Here is a 16475-nt window from a genome sequence, read left to right as displayed (position 1 = left end):
TTCTGATTTTGTATACTGGGATTATTCATGATATTTTCCTTGAAGGAGAACTGCTGTACTTACAGAAAGAAAAGAAAAAGTCTGAAACCCACAATTCTAGAACTTCTTATAATATCCAGTAGGTGGCAAACTTTACTGCAAGGAAACAGTTTGGCAGACTATAAATTGGTCTGAAAATATCAATTACACTTCACATCCAGGAAAGTTTCTTGCTCTGGATCTAAGTCTCAAATGCAAGCTGAGAACAAAATTCTCAATGGTCACTTCCCTTGGAATTAAATTCCTCCAATTATAGTTTTAATTAGTCCTATAAGGTTTTGTGTGTGTGTTCATGTAAGTTTTGTTCTAAAGGTACTATTACTATGAAAATTATTTTACTGTTGACGGTTTGCCCAATATACTAGGTACAATATAATAGCATAGATCACAGATTTTTTCAATTAGGTGCACAAAACTGGAATAATTACAATCCTTACTTCAAGACATCATTGGTCTGTGCATAGTTTGCTTTTATTTCCTTAGTGGCTGTTTAGTTATTTTTTATTAAAGATTTATTTATTTATTTGAGAGAGCTAGCGAACAAGCACAAGCCGGGGGAGGGGCAGAGGAAGAGGGAGAGAGAGAATCTCAAGCAGACTCTGGCCTAGCGGGGAGCCCCGTGAGGCCAATCCCAGGTCCTCAAGATCATGACCTGAGCCTAAATCAAGAGTCCGACACCTAACCAACTGAGCCACTCAAGTGCCCCTGGTTGTTTTTAATACAGCGATAAATTGCAATTCATTTATATGTTTGAAAAATATAATTTTCTTTTTAAGAGGCAGTTGTCTTTGCTCATTTACTTTAGTCAGCTGAAGTGTCAGTTAATAATGCCTAGGTCCATGGGCTGCATTTCTAAGACAGCCAGTTAGCATCTTGCCCATGGACACACCATAAACCCAGGAAGTAAACGTGCAAATGGTGCAAATGTCACCATTCACCCCGGAGGAGATCCAGTAAAAGAATGTGCTTCATAGATGGTTTTGTCCAGAACCAGTACTGAAAACATAATTCAAAGTGTATGTGTAAACAAAGTGAAGGGGGGCAGTGTGTGTGACCAGATTATAAATTTACTTGTTTTGTTTTAAAAATATTTTTATCAAATGTGTTCAGTAATACTTTAAAAGTCTCTAAGGGTTATAAAGGAAACAACAGTCCACTTTTTACCATCCCCATTCCTCCTTCTTACTCCTACTGTGCACTCCCCAGAAGCAACTATTTAAAACTCTCAGTCATTTCTTACGGTTTTTATTTGTAAACTTGTAAATAATAAGCTGAGTTTTTCCCTCGTTTTATTTAATTGATTTGCCTATCTATTTATTTATTTAGAGCATGGGTGGGGGTGGGCAGAGGGAGAGGGAGAGACTCTTAAGCAGGCTCCATACCCAGGGTACGGCGGGAGGCAGGGCTCGATTTCACAACCCTGAGTTCATAACCTGAACCCAAATCAAGAGTCAGAAGCTTAACCGACTGAGCCACCCAGGCTCCCCTCCCTTGTTTTAGATACTAGCATAATCTATTGGAATCCTGCTACAGTAAAAGTAGATTTAATTTTCCTGCAGTTCTCAACCACACACACCCACAGCCCCCAGCACACATGCAACTCTACTGCTTTAGTTAAATCATAATTATCATTATTGTTATTTATAAAGAACAATGCAACCACATAGTATATTACGATTCATTTCCCTTTTTGCACAGCCTTTTCCCTAGAATTAATACTAGTAAGAGTTTAAAAACCTTGTTCTATTTCGTTTTCCTTTACCTCTCTATATGGTACTCTGCATTTTTCTTCTCTGAGCTCCACCTTCTTTTTTTGCCTTCAGCACTAGTGAATCTCTATGCTGATAGCATATCTGTAGTCCAGCGAGTAATTTTTGGTAAAATGTTTCTCTTCTTTCCTTTATTAGATCCCTGTGTGCTAGATTCCATGTCTCTCATTTTCTTGGTTATACTCTCACTTTCATAGAGCTTATCTTTTAGAATCTTCCTGAAAAGTGAGCATGAAAGCTGAAAATTTAAATTTCTGAATTTCTGCAAATATTTGTCTTCCCCGCCAACGTTTGATTGATAGTTTAGCTGGGCATAGAATTCTAATTTAGGAATTATTTTCTTTTAGGATTTTTAAGGCATTTTTCTAATATCCCCTAGCTTTCAATATTGCTGTGGAGAAGTCAAATGTTACTCTGATTTCTGACGCTTTGTAAATGAGTGGTTCCCTGTCCTGCTTCAGGGAAATGATGTGCTTTGCTGTGGATCTATTTTTTAGTTCTTTGTGTAGGGCACTTAGTAGAAGCTTTAAATCTATAAACTTGTTTGCTCTTAATTATAGGAACAATTTTTATATTTCTGTCATAATTTTAAGTTCCTTCTCCCTCCTCTCCTTGCCTACTTCACCCCCACCCCATTTCCTTTCTTCTCTTATTTTGAAATGCCTCCTTGACTGATTCTCTAGTCCCCTATTGTTTCTACCTCTCATTTCCAATCTCTTAGTATTTTTTTCTAGTGTCTGGTCGATTTTCCTTAACATTATCTTTCAATCACTTAACTGGATTTTTTATTTCTACCACTGTATTTTTCATTTTCTTTTTGTGTGTGTGTGTGTAGTTTTTTTTATTATGTTCAATTAGCCAGCATATAGTACATCATTAGTTTTTGTTGTGTTCAACGATTCATTAGTTGCCTATAACATCCAGTGCTCATCACCACACGTGCCCTCCTTAATACCCACCACCTGGTTACCCCATCCCCCCACCCCCCTCCCTTCTGTAACCCTTGGTTTGTTTCCCAGAGTTCATAGTCTCTCATGGTTTGTCTCCCTCTCTGATTTCTTCCTATTCAGTTTTCCCTCACTTCTGCTATGATCCTCTGCGCTATTCCTTATGTTCCACATATGAGTGAAACCATATGATAATTGTCTTTCTCTGCTTGACAAATAAGTCAAGCAGAGAAAGACAACTACCACTGTATTTTTAATTTTAAAGCCTCTTTTGTTCTCTAGAAGTTTATTTTAATAAACACCTATACTTACTTCATTGCTGCACTATCCTTTCTTAACTCTCAATATATTAATGCTCAAATTTTCATAAATTGTTGTCCACTCCTTAAATTGTCTTTGTCTCTTCCAAGTTACTTAAAAAAAATTTTTTTTTGTGCATTTGGTGTTAGTGTTTTATCTTAGAGGTTTTCCTTCTGTGGTAATCTGATACAATCTGTTCATATTTAATAAAGAGGTACTATTGTTTCTTAAGCTTATTAATGGGTACAAGGGATGTTTATTTATCATTATTCTTTAGAGTATAATTGTAATATAATTTAAAGTATAATTAAAGGACAGTAATGCCATATATATATATATATATATATATATATATATATATGCCTGTGTTTGCTTAAAAGAGCTATTTGAAAGCACTTTTATTTCATGTTACAGAGCTTTCTAGCTTATTAAGATTTATTCTGCAGTGATTGGGCTGGCTCATTTCAATGGGTGACACCCAATATCAGCATCTGTAAATATTTTCTCTCGGGCTGGTTAAGAGAAGTAATTGTTTCCTGCTTGGGGAGTAAATCTGGCTGCTGGCATTTTTAGAACTGAATTGAAAATGAGGTTGGGGAGTGTCTCACAACTCTTTATGTAGACATTCACTTCATCCCCCTGTTATCAAATCAGATCCGGTCACTCCCACTAGTTGTGCTTGTGCCTTTGAATCCCCTTCATGCAAGAAGGGCCATCACATAGTTTCCTGGGGTAAAAATGGGATATGAGAATCTAACTGTGCTTTTGGTAAGTTTTCCAAACAACCTCTCCATTTTCAGCACCACTTGAGTACATGGAGCCTCTAATTCCTGAAATTTTGAGGGTTCTACTGCGTAAACTGTCTTGCTTCTAGGTTTCTCTCAGCTGGGGTTTTGCTTATTCTGGTAAGCTAAGTCTATTACAACTCACCCATCTGCAGCCTAGCTTCCCTCTATGTATGAGTGTATGTGTATGGGTATTTATTGCTGTCCCCTCAACCTCTCTTCTGGCTCTTGTGAATATGATAATTTCATCCCTTTTTGTCCTTTTTTTCTAGGGCTTTTTTTTTTTTTTGTCTGATTTATTGAGGTATAATTTACATACAATAACATTAACCCAATTTCATTGGCAAACGCTTATGGGGTCAATAACTATTACCACAATCATGACACAGAATGTTTCCATAAAAACTCCTTCATGCCCCTTTACAGTTAATTCCCTTCACCCACCTCCATTTCCTGGTGACAACTGAACTGCTTTCCATCATTATAACTTTGCCTTCTCTAGAATGTCATAAAATTGAATCATACAGCCAACAGTCTTTGTGTCTGGTTTCTCTTACTTAACATAATACTTTAAAGATTCCTCCATGTTGTTCACCGGATCAGTAATTTGCCCATTTTATTCCTGAGTAGTAGCCCAGTGTGTGATATATTAAAATTTATTTCCCAGCTGATGAATATTTGGATTTTTTTCCAGTGTTGGGCATTATGAATAAAGCCACTATGAATTTTGAAAGCAAGTTTTTGTGTGGACATTATGTTTTCATTTTCTTGGGGGAAATATCTAGGTGTGGAATTGCTGAATAAGTGTATGTTTAAATTAATAAGACACTTGGAAACTGTTTTCCAAGGTGGGTGCGCCATTTTGCATTCCCACCACCCATGTATGAGATATATGACTGATATATGACTGATATAGCAGTACAACAACAGGAAAAGTAGTCTTTTAAGGTATGATGCATTACTAAAGATAAAAAGGATATTGTATGAATATATGAGGGTCAAACTAGCAGGACAATATAACCATTTTAAATTTCTATGAACATAAGAACATAGCTTCAGAATATAGAAGTGAAAATTGTCAGAACTAAAAGAAGAAATAGGAAATTCATATTCACTATAGGAGATTTCAATGCATCAATCTCAATGAAGAGAAATAGTAGGAAAAAACCCCAATGCTATAGAAGTTCTGAATAACACAGTTAACAATAATGTAATTGATTTTTATAGATTTTTTCCATAGGTCAAAGAAGAAATCACCATGAAAATTAGAAAATATTTTTATTTGAACGATATCAAAAATAAATTTATAAGACATGCAATAAAGCTGTGCTTACACAGAAATTTTTAGTCCTAAATTAATAAATTAGGAATACCTGAAAGAATAAATAGCAATTCAACCCAAAGCAAGTAGAATTAAGAAAATAAAAAGGCAAAACCAGAAATCTAGGATAGAAAACAAAGGTATTATAGGTAAACTATATAAAGTCAAAGGCCAATATTTGAAAACACTAATACAACTGGTAGCGTATAGGCAAGAATGATTAGTTAGAGAGAGAGAGAGAGAGGGCATGAAGGAGACTTCCATTTCTCCACTTCCTGTCAAACCCGGTATTGCCAATTTTGTCATTTGGCCATTCTAGTGGCCATTCTAGATATTGTTTCTAATTTCTGTTTCCCCAATGGTAAATGATGTTGAGCATTTTTTCAATATGCTTACGTGCTATCCTTTATGTCTTTCACAGAATTTTGGAAAGGAAGAGAATTAAACATTTAATGTGAATATCATCAGGTTTACATAAGAAACTACCCAATAAGTACCCTAACTTCTAAAAGAATGCAGTAAAAAGAAATGGACAAACCAGAGGTTCAAATCCTACCTCTCTTTGACACTATGCAAATGACTTAGTCCTTATAAAACTTAGCTTTCCATCTGGTAAAATGCTTTACACAAATATTATAAGAAATCCATTTTAAAAGTTGCATTGGAGAGGCCTTGGGTATAAACGCTAATTTCCTTTGCTGTCTGTCTTTCCACACAAATGCTTCATTTCATAGCTTAAATGATAATGCTTGATTATTAAAGGAAGGAAAAAACCATCACCATCATCACTAACAAAACAAAAATAAATGGAAAACCTAAATTCATAAATACCCTTACTGGTGAAGAGGGCAACTATAGTATTTAATTGAATTCTCTCAGTTTGGACACGAACTTTAAATGCTGAAAAGTTTGAACTTATTAAATATTTCTTCCTATTCCTCCCCATTTGCTGCCCCACACAGAGAATGCCAAAACTCTCATGCTTTAGTTCTTTCTTTTGCAAATACTATCCTTCCTTCACTTGCATTCACTGAAAAACACATCTCAAGGCCTTTTCTTCATTGAGACTCTTCCTGGTAACACTTTTCCTGGCCCCTGTGATTGCACAGCACCCTTCCATGTTTCTTTTTCTTTTTTTTTTTTTTTAAAGATTTTATTTATTTACTTATTTGAGACAGAGAGAATGAGAGAGACAGAGAGCACATGAGAGGGGGGAGGGTCAGAGGGAGAAGCAGGCTCCCTGCCGAGCAGGGAGCCCGATGCGGGACTCGATCCCGGGACTCCAGGATCATGACCTGAGCCGAAGGCAGTCGCTTAACCAACTGAGCCACCCAGGCGCCCCAACCCTTCCATGTTTCTGTTGTGACATTTCCCCTCTTCCTTCCGATGATAAGTATGTATTGAGCACCTGCAATGGGACAGGTGATGTAGACCCAGGACATATGGAGACACAGGTCTTTTTTCCTCCATGATAACATTCTAATGAAGAAAACAGAAAACAAACAAACATATACACAAAGAAATAACAGCATATATAAGATAGCAAATAAAACTTAGAAAAGGAGTTCAGAGAAAGCTCTCAGGAAGTGACACGAAGACATCACATCTGAAGATGTGATAGGAAAGCCAGCATCTGAGAGAAGAAAAAAAAAAAAAGCTAAAGTATAAGGATGATTAGTTGAATTTTCTCATAGGGAGAAGAAAATGTTTGGTCTCTGATCAACCCTCCTGATAATATAGAAGCATATGTTAACTTTCTATGTGTAGGCACTAGAGGAAAATTGTTGGCTGCCAGGAAGACTCCACAGAAGATAATTATGAAAATCTTCTCACTCTTGTATGATGCACCAATTAGTCATTTATTTTCAGTATCTTCCCATCACCCTGTTGGTGGCCACACCGAGTTATGAGAACCACCTCTTTTTTTTACAGGAAGAGGGAAAAGATTTACCATGACATATTTCTCAAAGTTTATACACTGTTTTCTTCTGACAATAGTTGATTTATGTCTCATGTCCTAAGAGCAAACTCTCCATTTTGTACCTTTTTTTTTTTTATTACAAGCCTGTACTGTGGCCCGCTACTATGTTTGTGAGCAATACTGTGAGAAAGGAAATAAAAATAAGAGAATGATACAGTAGATGAATCCACCTGCAAGACAGTGTTTTGTGGGATAATACAATTGAGCTGAACAATCATAAAGCTTCTCCGTATACATGACTAAGAAAATAACAATGCTGCAATCATAATGTATATATATTTGGGGAAAACTTCCATACATACAAATATCCAAAGAGTTTGGCAAAAAATTAAAGAATTATTGTTTTTCTGTTCGTTATTATTCCAATTAGAATTTCAAAAATGTATCCGCTAGAACAGAGATGCTCTTAGAAAAACAAATTCCATAAACTTTACTACATCTATTTCCTTGCAGAGGGATTTAATTTGTCATCTGTAAGATGTACATAATAACACTGTGTTGCTGTGAGGATTAGAAATAATATATGTGAAATACCTGGCAAGCTTGGTACAAAGAGTAGAGCTTCAACAAACAGTTGGTATTTTATTTTGTTTTAATATTTTCATTTTTCTATGCTTTTTTTAAAGAACATAAATGGTAATTGTGATAAAGCAGTTATAAACCAAGTTATAACATTCACTTAAATATTAGTTTCAGTTAGACTATATTCAGAGACAATTTTGTTATCTCATTTCCCAGTATACTCCAAAATCCTCCATGAGAGAATGTGAATTTCAAAAATGTATGTCTATAGGACAATTTAACAGTTGCTTCAATTCACCCCATTGCTCAGTGGCACTTGGCCCTGAGAAAGGGAAGTGGAGAAGCAAAGAATCTCAAACCAGCTATTTTTGTTTCTTATTAGCAACTACATGAAAAGATTTGACAAATCATCATTAATGAAAAACCTCATCATTAGACATCATTTGATAAAGCGCATCAAAAGAATGCAACCAACTGTATTTCATTAATGAGTCTGAGATGGCATAGGAGCAGAAAGATCTTTAATTTTATCCTTAGCCATTTATTTGTAAACTTCATCTTCATATTTTTTATTTCCTTGTAGGTTCCTTTTGCAATAAAAATGACACCACGTGCCTCTCAAATTCTTGCCAAAACAATTCTACATGCAATGATTATTCAGAAGACAACAACTGCCATTGTTCAGACGTGGCCAGTAATTTGGACAAAGACTGTGACAACATGAGAGATCCATGCTTCTCCAATCCCTGTCAAAGAAATGCCACTTGCGTGAACACCCCTGGAGGAAGGAGCTTTCTCTGCAAATGTCCTCCTGGTTTTAGTGGGACAACCTGTGAAACCGCTATTGTTTTCTGCGGCACAAACGCCTGCCAACACGGAGGTATCTGCCATCAGGACCCTGTTCACCCTGTCTGCATCTGCCCTGATGGATATGCTGGAAGGTTCTGTGAAAAGGATCTTGATGAGTGTGCTTCGAACCCTTGCCACAATGGGGCCATGTGCCAGGATGGAATCAATGGCTATTTCTGCTTCTGTGTCCCAGGATATCAAGGCAGGCACTGTGACCTGGAAGTGGATGAGTGTGTCTCGGATCCCTGTAAGAATGAAGCTACATGCCTCAATGAGATAGGAAGATACACTTGTATTTGTCCCCACGATTATTCTGGTAAGTGTTATCACATTTGAAGACCAGAGGATGTATTTAGCTTTCCGTTTTTTTAATATGACAGAAGCAGAGGTGACTCTTTAGGTCTCATCCAATTGCTTATGAAAATGGTCTTGGCAGGAATTAATCACTAGATAGAAAGCTTCCTAAACCACTAAATCCACAGAGCCTAAATGTTTGCCAACTGTCACTGTTGTTGTTTTAAATGGAGCCCTTATATTATTTAAATCTTAGATTCCGTCTAGAATGAGTGGGCTCTATGGGGCCTCACTTTCCAGGTCAGGGCCCTTCAAGTTTCCTCATGAGAAGATGCCTTTTGTCTTAGCTAAAGTGAGCCTGCGAACGCCCAATGCCTGCCACTGCAGCCTCCTGGGAAGGAGAGACATGGAATGGACAGACCTTAGTGGGTTCCAAAGTGCAAGCAACAGACTAATGATAGCAAGGCTGATGGAGCATGGTAAATAAGATAAACCACAATTTTATTAATAAAGAAGTCACTTTTGGGCGCCTGGGTGGCTCAGTTGGTTAAGCGACTGCCTTCGGCTCAGGTCATGATCCTGGAGTCCCGGGATCGAGTCCCACATCAGGCTCCCTGCTCGGCGGGGGGTCTGCTTCTCCCTCTGACCTTCCTCCTTCTCATGCTCTCTGTCTCTCATTCTCTCTCTCTCAAATAAATAAATAAAATCTTTAAAAAAAAAAAAAGAAGTCACTTTTTAAAATAAAGAAGTCACTTTAATTTCTTGGAAATAGCAAATAGTAGTACCTCCTATCTATTCACCAAGTTTCTATTGACATGGTACTTTAGTACAGAGTAACAAGTTGACCATTCATTCACTAAAAGGGTACATGCTATTTATTATCCTCGTGCTCAGTGTCTATGCTCCCCATCCTCCTGAATCGGTTACCCAGTTAGATCATTTCTTCATGGGGCCCATCTTTCTTGCACTGTTTTACTCTTCGGATTCTCTACAGTAAGGGGGCAACTCATGTATTCTTTGCTTTCTCACATTCATTCATTCATTCTAACCTGCTCACCACTTTCCTGTGCTTCCTGACTCACATCTATGTGACATTATTCACATTTTAATGCCACTTTTCCCTGATCTCTTGCCACTTTTGTAACCTCTTGTGGTATGTGGCTTTCAACTTACCTTCTGCTCTCAACCCTTTCACACTTACTTCTTTGTCTTGTCATTCTTTTCCCGAGTATGTTAAGCAACATTATTATTTGGAAAGTACCTCTCTTCAAAATTTATACCAGAACCCTCCAATATCATCTTGCTAATATTACACATTCTGGAAACATCTCTTTTATAAAATAGCTATATCCCTAGTTGTTCTGACATGAAATTTGCTCCCTTTCCCTCAATCCTCACCAATAACCAATCACCAACAACCAATCTTCAAAATCTATTTGGACAAGCAAGATGTCTTCCAAATTGAGCTCCTCCACTCTCTTACTGGTGCCTTGGCTCATGTCCTCATCATCTTGTGCATACTTACAATACAACCTCCTAAACCTCCAGCCTCTACCTTCTTCAAGTTGTTCTGAACAGCGCCTCTGAAATAATCCCTCTAAAATAGATCTGACTGTGCCATTCCTTCTGAAGAATCTTGAGAGCTTCCTACCACACAGAAAAATTTTAACTTCTCATTGAAAACCCCCTTACATATTAGTCATATCTCCACAACCCCTTCCACCAAAGTATTTCCTTTCCCTGAACTGTCTTCATTTTTTATTCAAGTGATTTGCCTCCCTCTGGGATGTCCTTCCTCAATTCAATTCTACTCTGTGAAGTTCTGTACTTTCAGTACTTTGTTCACCTCTCGCTTAACTCAAGAAGCATTTCGGATTTACAATCTGCCGAAATAATACTTCTAAGCTGCTATAGTAATTATTTATTACTTCCCTAGTGGTTTGCCCCTCCATTAAAGAACTCTGTCCTATTCTTCAGATATCTGTGTTTTTGTCTCCTCCCACTGAAGTATTAGTTCCTAAAGGATAGAAGTCATGTCTTGTATTTATTCTTTAACTCATCAATATTTTGGGGGTATTTATTGTATGTCATTCATTGTATTATGAAGAGGCACTATTCCCAAGGTGCCCAGCATAGTGAATAATGGGTGCTTAATAAACTGTTTCTGAATTGTTCTAATTGCCTAAATTCTTCCATATATTTCTGGGCACCCTTTGTGGTAATGAACCTGAGGTAAACAGATATTAGAGTTTACCTTCTCCATGTATACATTATGATGGTAGAATGATGTGTTAGGATGAAAATTATTTTATTGGTTGCCTTTAATTACCAATACTAAGCTAAAAGTTATAAGGAACAGTGAAGGGGCTTATGAAATAGTACTTATACATGAAAATCTCCTTATTTATATGCCCAATCATCATGTCCATTGTTTAAAATCATCATGTCCATTGCTCTCAACAGCAATTCAATTTCAGTTTTTAAAATTTTTGAGTAAAAATAAGAAATAAATTTTTGTGGGGCTGGTGTGGGATTGCTTTTGTTTATAATGGACACTTTATTTATTTATTTATTTATTTATTTATTTATATTTTACTTTTTTGTTTTTTTATTATGTTAATCACCATACATTACATCATTAGTTTTTGATGTAGTGTTCCATGATTCATTGTTTGCATGTAACAACGGGTGTTCCATTCGATGCGTGCCCTCTTTAATACCCATCACCAGGCTAACCCATCCTCCTACCCCCCTCCCCTCTAGAACCCTCAGTGTGTTTCTCAGACTCCATAATCTCTCATGGTTTGTCTCCCCCTCTGATTCCCCCCCTTCATTCTTCCCCTCCTGCTATCTTCTTTTTTTTTTTTTTTTTTAACATATATTGCATTATTTGTTTCAGAGGTACAGGTCTGTGATTCAACAGTCTTACACAATTCACAGCACTCACCATAGCACATACCCTCCCCAATGTCTATCACCCAGCCACCCCATCCCTCCCACCCCCCACCATAATGGACACATTTAACAACCACTAGGGTTTATTAAGATAGTATCTTCTATTTCCTGCTGCTAGTACAATATTGTGAATGGTGACTAAAAGAAACAGACATGACATCAGAGAAATGTTTCAGCCATTTTTGCTAGTGTTCTGAAATAGTCTTCTAATTGCAAAACACAGCTTGAAAAATGATGTTTTACAATGCATGTGTTTTTATTTTTTTACATTTCAATGAACTGGATTATAATGAATCCTTTCAGTGGTATAAATTTAGGCAAAAAAGAGGTCAAGGGCATATCCCAAATGTAGTAAAGTACCTCCATAATAAGGTACTTTACTCTACAATGAATTAATTGATACTGTGGATATATCGTATCCCTGCTGGGCCGAATGAAAACCAATGTCTTTTTCTCACTATAACGTTAGCTCAAAGCCCACAGTGAGGACACTTCCCTTGCTCAAACCCTGGTATAATAGAGTTGTTCCCTATTTGACTATGTTCTTCTCTTGTTTTCTAAGAAATCAGCTAAATTTTATTTTTTAGCTCTGCTGACATAAATATAACTTGCTTACAGATAGAGTTTAAATGACACTCATCAGGCGGTAAGAATCATGTCTGTTATTAGCTAGTTAGGCTTATTTGGACACAAAGGTGCAATTTTAGGCTTGATCACCAATCTCCACAAGTAAAATAGCCCACATTCTGGGAGCTCATCAGTGGTTCCCAGCCCTGACTAGACATTAGTCATTACCCAGAGAGATCTGAAACAGAGATGCTCAAATTCCACCTTCAGAGAGGCAAATTTAATTGACGATTCTAATGTGTAGCTAGGGCTGGGAGGCAGAAATTGGGTTTATGTGAACTTAATTTAGAAACTTTTCTTGCAATATCCCATCATCCGGACCCACAAGGAGGCTTGCTTACCTCGGTGCCATCCCCTGGCTACCGTATTTGTGGCAATTAATGAGAAACCCAAAGAAAGTCTATAGGACCAAGGCCAATTAATGAGAAATCCAAAGAAGGTCTATAGGACCAAGGGAAAAGCCGGAGCTGGGAAGGGAAGAAAAAGACTATTAGTAATCAGCATGGATGCTTAGATACTCTGGCTCAACCTAGACCTCCCAATGAATCCTGGAAGCTATTACAATAACCTAGCTGCTGTGTGCTACATCCAAATTTAGAGGCTCATAAAGAACCTAGCTTACAGGAAAAAGCCTGTGCTCCTCAGAGCAGCAAAGTAAGAAAATGTAATAAATTTTAAAAGACAGAGAGGTAGGAGAGGAAAAAGAGCGGTAGCACATGGAGAGAGGGTTCACACTGCGGGAATCCTGCTCTGTGCACTCCGCTGGGCTTCCTAAATGGTGATTCATGAACTACAGAAATAGGCTCAGAGAGAGCCACTGAAGATGCTGGTGAGAATATGCCAGGCATAAGCAAAAACTCCATTTTAAGCTGAAAATAAACAGCTGCAAACTTTTTTAATGAAAAGAATATTAGCCTTGAGCATGTGACTGCTTTGAGTTCAAGTTTATGCAATGCATCATTCTTTCACTGAGGTCTTTCTTAAAATTAGCAGATTGATGAATGAACGTTTTTCACACTAAGATGCCTGAAGTATGAGAAAAATGGGGCCACAAGAGGGCAGGAAAAGGGCAATCAGATGCATGATGAAGCAAAACACTATAGGAAAAGATCTTATTTCTGCCATTATAAAATAGGTCTTTGGTATAAAAACAATCTTGTGGAAAATAAGAAAAAAAAACCCACTTCATCAAATTTACTTATTGACTGTAAGATGCATCTTTATTTCAGAAATGAAAACATATGAAAAAAATTCATTTTATAGTCAAGAAAATGTGTTAGCATATGGATACTAGTTAGACTAGTTAGTGACTAGTTAGTTAGAAAGCCACTACAATACCAGGGGTAAGACATTAGGACCTGGCCTGGAAGACTGACTGTAGGGATGAAGGGGAAGGTAGGTGTAGGGCTCACTAAGAAGAAGACTCACTTGTCATTTATTAAAGCCAGAATATTCCCAAACTTAACTGTACCCAAGAAAAACTTGCAATCTCTAATATGCAAAATAAGAATGCATTAAAAGTTCAATTTCCATTTCCAACTTAATAAACTTATCTCTGTCAGTGGTTCTCAAAGTTTAGCATGCATCGGACTTACCCAGAGAGCTTATTAAAATACAATTTCTGATTTAGTAGATTTCTGGTGGGGTCTGTGCATTGATAACAAGTTCCCATAAGATACTGATGCTGATGCTGCTAGTGTGGGGACCACACTTCGAGAAACCACTGCTGTAGACAATTATGTGGATTTTCATGTGGCAACACAAAGTAGTGTGTGTGTGTGTGTGTGTGTGTGTAGTATTTATTGATAGTAACAGTTCTGGATAAATGATATGAATAAAAATAAGTATCTGTTGAATTCATTCAGTTGTTACTTTTGTCAAAACACAAACACACTCATGTATGTATATATACTGAGCTAGGCATTATTACAGGTTTTGTAACTATAAGAAGAAAGAAAAGTGATGAAAAAGTCCTCTTACAATCTAGAGGGAAGAGACAGACATGTATAAAATAAGTAATAAATAAAATATATAGTAGCTTAAGTGGTGATAAATACAGTGGAGAAAAGCAAAAGTAAAACAAAAAGGGGGAATTAGGAATTTAAGTTGAATGAACAGGGAAGGGCTTACTTAGAAGGTGACACATGAATAAAGTTCTACAGAGGTAAGGAAGGGAATGAGGCAAATGTCTTGTGGAAAGCATTCCAGGCAGAGGAACAGCAGATGCAAAGGCCCTGAGGTCAACGGTACTAGAATGTTTGAGAAGCAGCAATGAAGATGATGTGACTGGAGTGGAGTGAACAAGGAGAAAGAGACATAATAGGACTATTGGGGTTTGTGCACCATTAAGGACTTTGCCTTTTGCTCTTAATAAGATGGGAAGTTGTTGGATAGTTTTGAGCAGAGGACTGAAATGATATGACTTACATTTTAAGAAAATCACTCTCCTTGTTACGGTGACGATATACTGAAGTGGGTGGTTAAGGTAGAACGAGGTGCCCAGGTGACAATAATCCAAAGTCAATGGACTATTATTAAATGGGAAAAAGCAAAAGAAAAATACCAAGTTTTAACAACAACACCTTTTTTTCTCCTTTACAATTTAAGATAAGAATTAACACAGAAGGATCATGGATCATGCAAACGAAATGTGAGCATACCTTTCCTGACCTGCTGTCTATTGCCCTCTGGTGGGAGGTCTAGATTATGCAGGACAGGTCTATCCTTAGAATAGTTCAGGAAGTGTGGTTTTCCTTACTAGTTTATATCAACCCCATTGTCATATGGTCTTTCACATGCACACCTGAAATTTATTCTATCTCTCTGCATTACATGGTCACTCATTTATAATTTCCTATCAGACCTTCTTCCTTTAAAATTTTTTATGTTGGGGCGCCTGGGTGGCTCAGTCGTTAAGCGTCTGCCTTCGGCTCAGGTCATGATCCCAGGGTCCTGGGATCGAGCCCAACATCGGGCTCCCTGCTCAGCGGGGAGCCTGCTTCTCCCTCTCCCTCTGCCCCTCCCCCTGCTTGTGCTCTCTTGCTCTCAAATAAATAAATAAATATTTTACAAAAACAAAATGGGAGGCTAAAAATTCATCTCTCATCATCAGTTCTAAACCTCACTCAGGGGGTGCCTGGGTGGCTCAGTCGGTTAAGCATTTGCCTTCGGCTCAGGTCATGATCCCAGGGTCCTGGGATCGAGCCCCGCAACGGGCTCCCTGCTCGACGGGAGACTTGCTTCTCCCTCTCCCACTCCCCCTGCTTGTGTTCCCTCTCTCCCTGTGTCTCTATCAAATAAATAAAAATCTTAAAAAAAAATTTTTTATGTTCCTTTCTGTGCCTTCTCCAATAGTCCTCATCCATTCTGATGAATAAGACTAACAGGTATGATGTCACTAACTCTGATGCTGCCATTACAGTGGCATTTGTCAATAGCATAATTTGAATTTCAGTCAATGTGGAGATTTGAATCTAGGCTTAATGCTCCGTCTTTTCTAAATATATTTTTGATCAACTACATCACTTTTCTAATATCATTTTTCTCTGACAGATCATCCAGATAATTTAATGGTCATGAACATAATTTGGGGAAATAAAAGTATTATATATTATAAAATCTAAGCTTATTTCATGAGAAAAATTGTTATCATTATGATTATCATCATTATGAAAGTTTTTTACTGATTACTGATTTACTGATTACTGATTTATTGATTAAAGTTTTCCATAAACTTAATACATAAGTTAATACAAAGTTAATATATAAACCATTTAATAAACTTAAATAAATTTATTGGGAATAATTATTAATAGTCCATATTTATATAAAGATATGCAATATGTAAAACATGAGTTTAAAGAACATTTAAATATTGTTTCTATGAGCATCAACCAAAATACCTCACATTTCACTCACCATCTAATATATATGCCCATAGCAAATATCTTTCACACCCAAAAGGACAGTAATGTATGCCAGCCAAAAAAGAATATATGAGTTTCACAGGTTGTATCTTCATGTTCAAAGGAAAACGACTGTTTTTCTGTATGCTCTTAACTATGAAATTGATCATTTTTTTGTAGT

The 16475-nt window shown here is 37.1% G+C and overlaps 1 protein-coding gene across 3 annotated transcripts in view; it reads left to right on the top strand.

The window, feature by feature from the left end:
* Window positions 1-8369: 8369 nt before the first annotated feature.
* The window catches only part of CRB1 (crumbs cell polarity complex component 1), a 152453-nt gene continuing 144347 nt past the window's right edge, over window positions 8370-16475 (top strand). For all 3 annotated transcript variants that reach the window (XM_035009536.1, XM_035009537.1, XM_035009535.1), the window contains exon 1: window positions 8370-8829. In XM_035009536.1, the coding sequence (XP_034865427.1) occupies window positions 8385-8829 (445 nt within the window). In that variant the 5' untranslated portion in view covers window positions 8370-8384. The remainder of the gene's footprint in view (window positions 8830-16475) is intronic.

This window comes from Mirounga leonina, unplaced genomic scaffold (genome assembly GCF_011800145.1).
Source record: "Mirounga leonina isolate KUSES-001 unplaced genomic scaffold, KU_Mleo_1.0 Mir_154, whole genome shotgun sequence".
NCBI lineage: Eukaryota > Metazoa > Chordata > Mammalia > Carnivora > Phocidae > Mirounga > Mirounga leonina.
The sequence above is the reverse complement of the archived record's forward strand: the minus strand, read 5'-3'. Positions and strand labels throughout refer to the sequence as shown.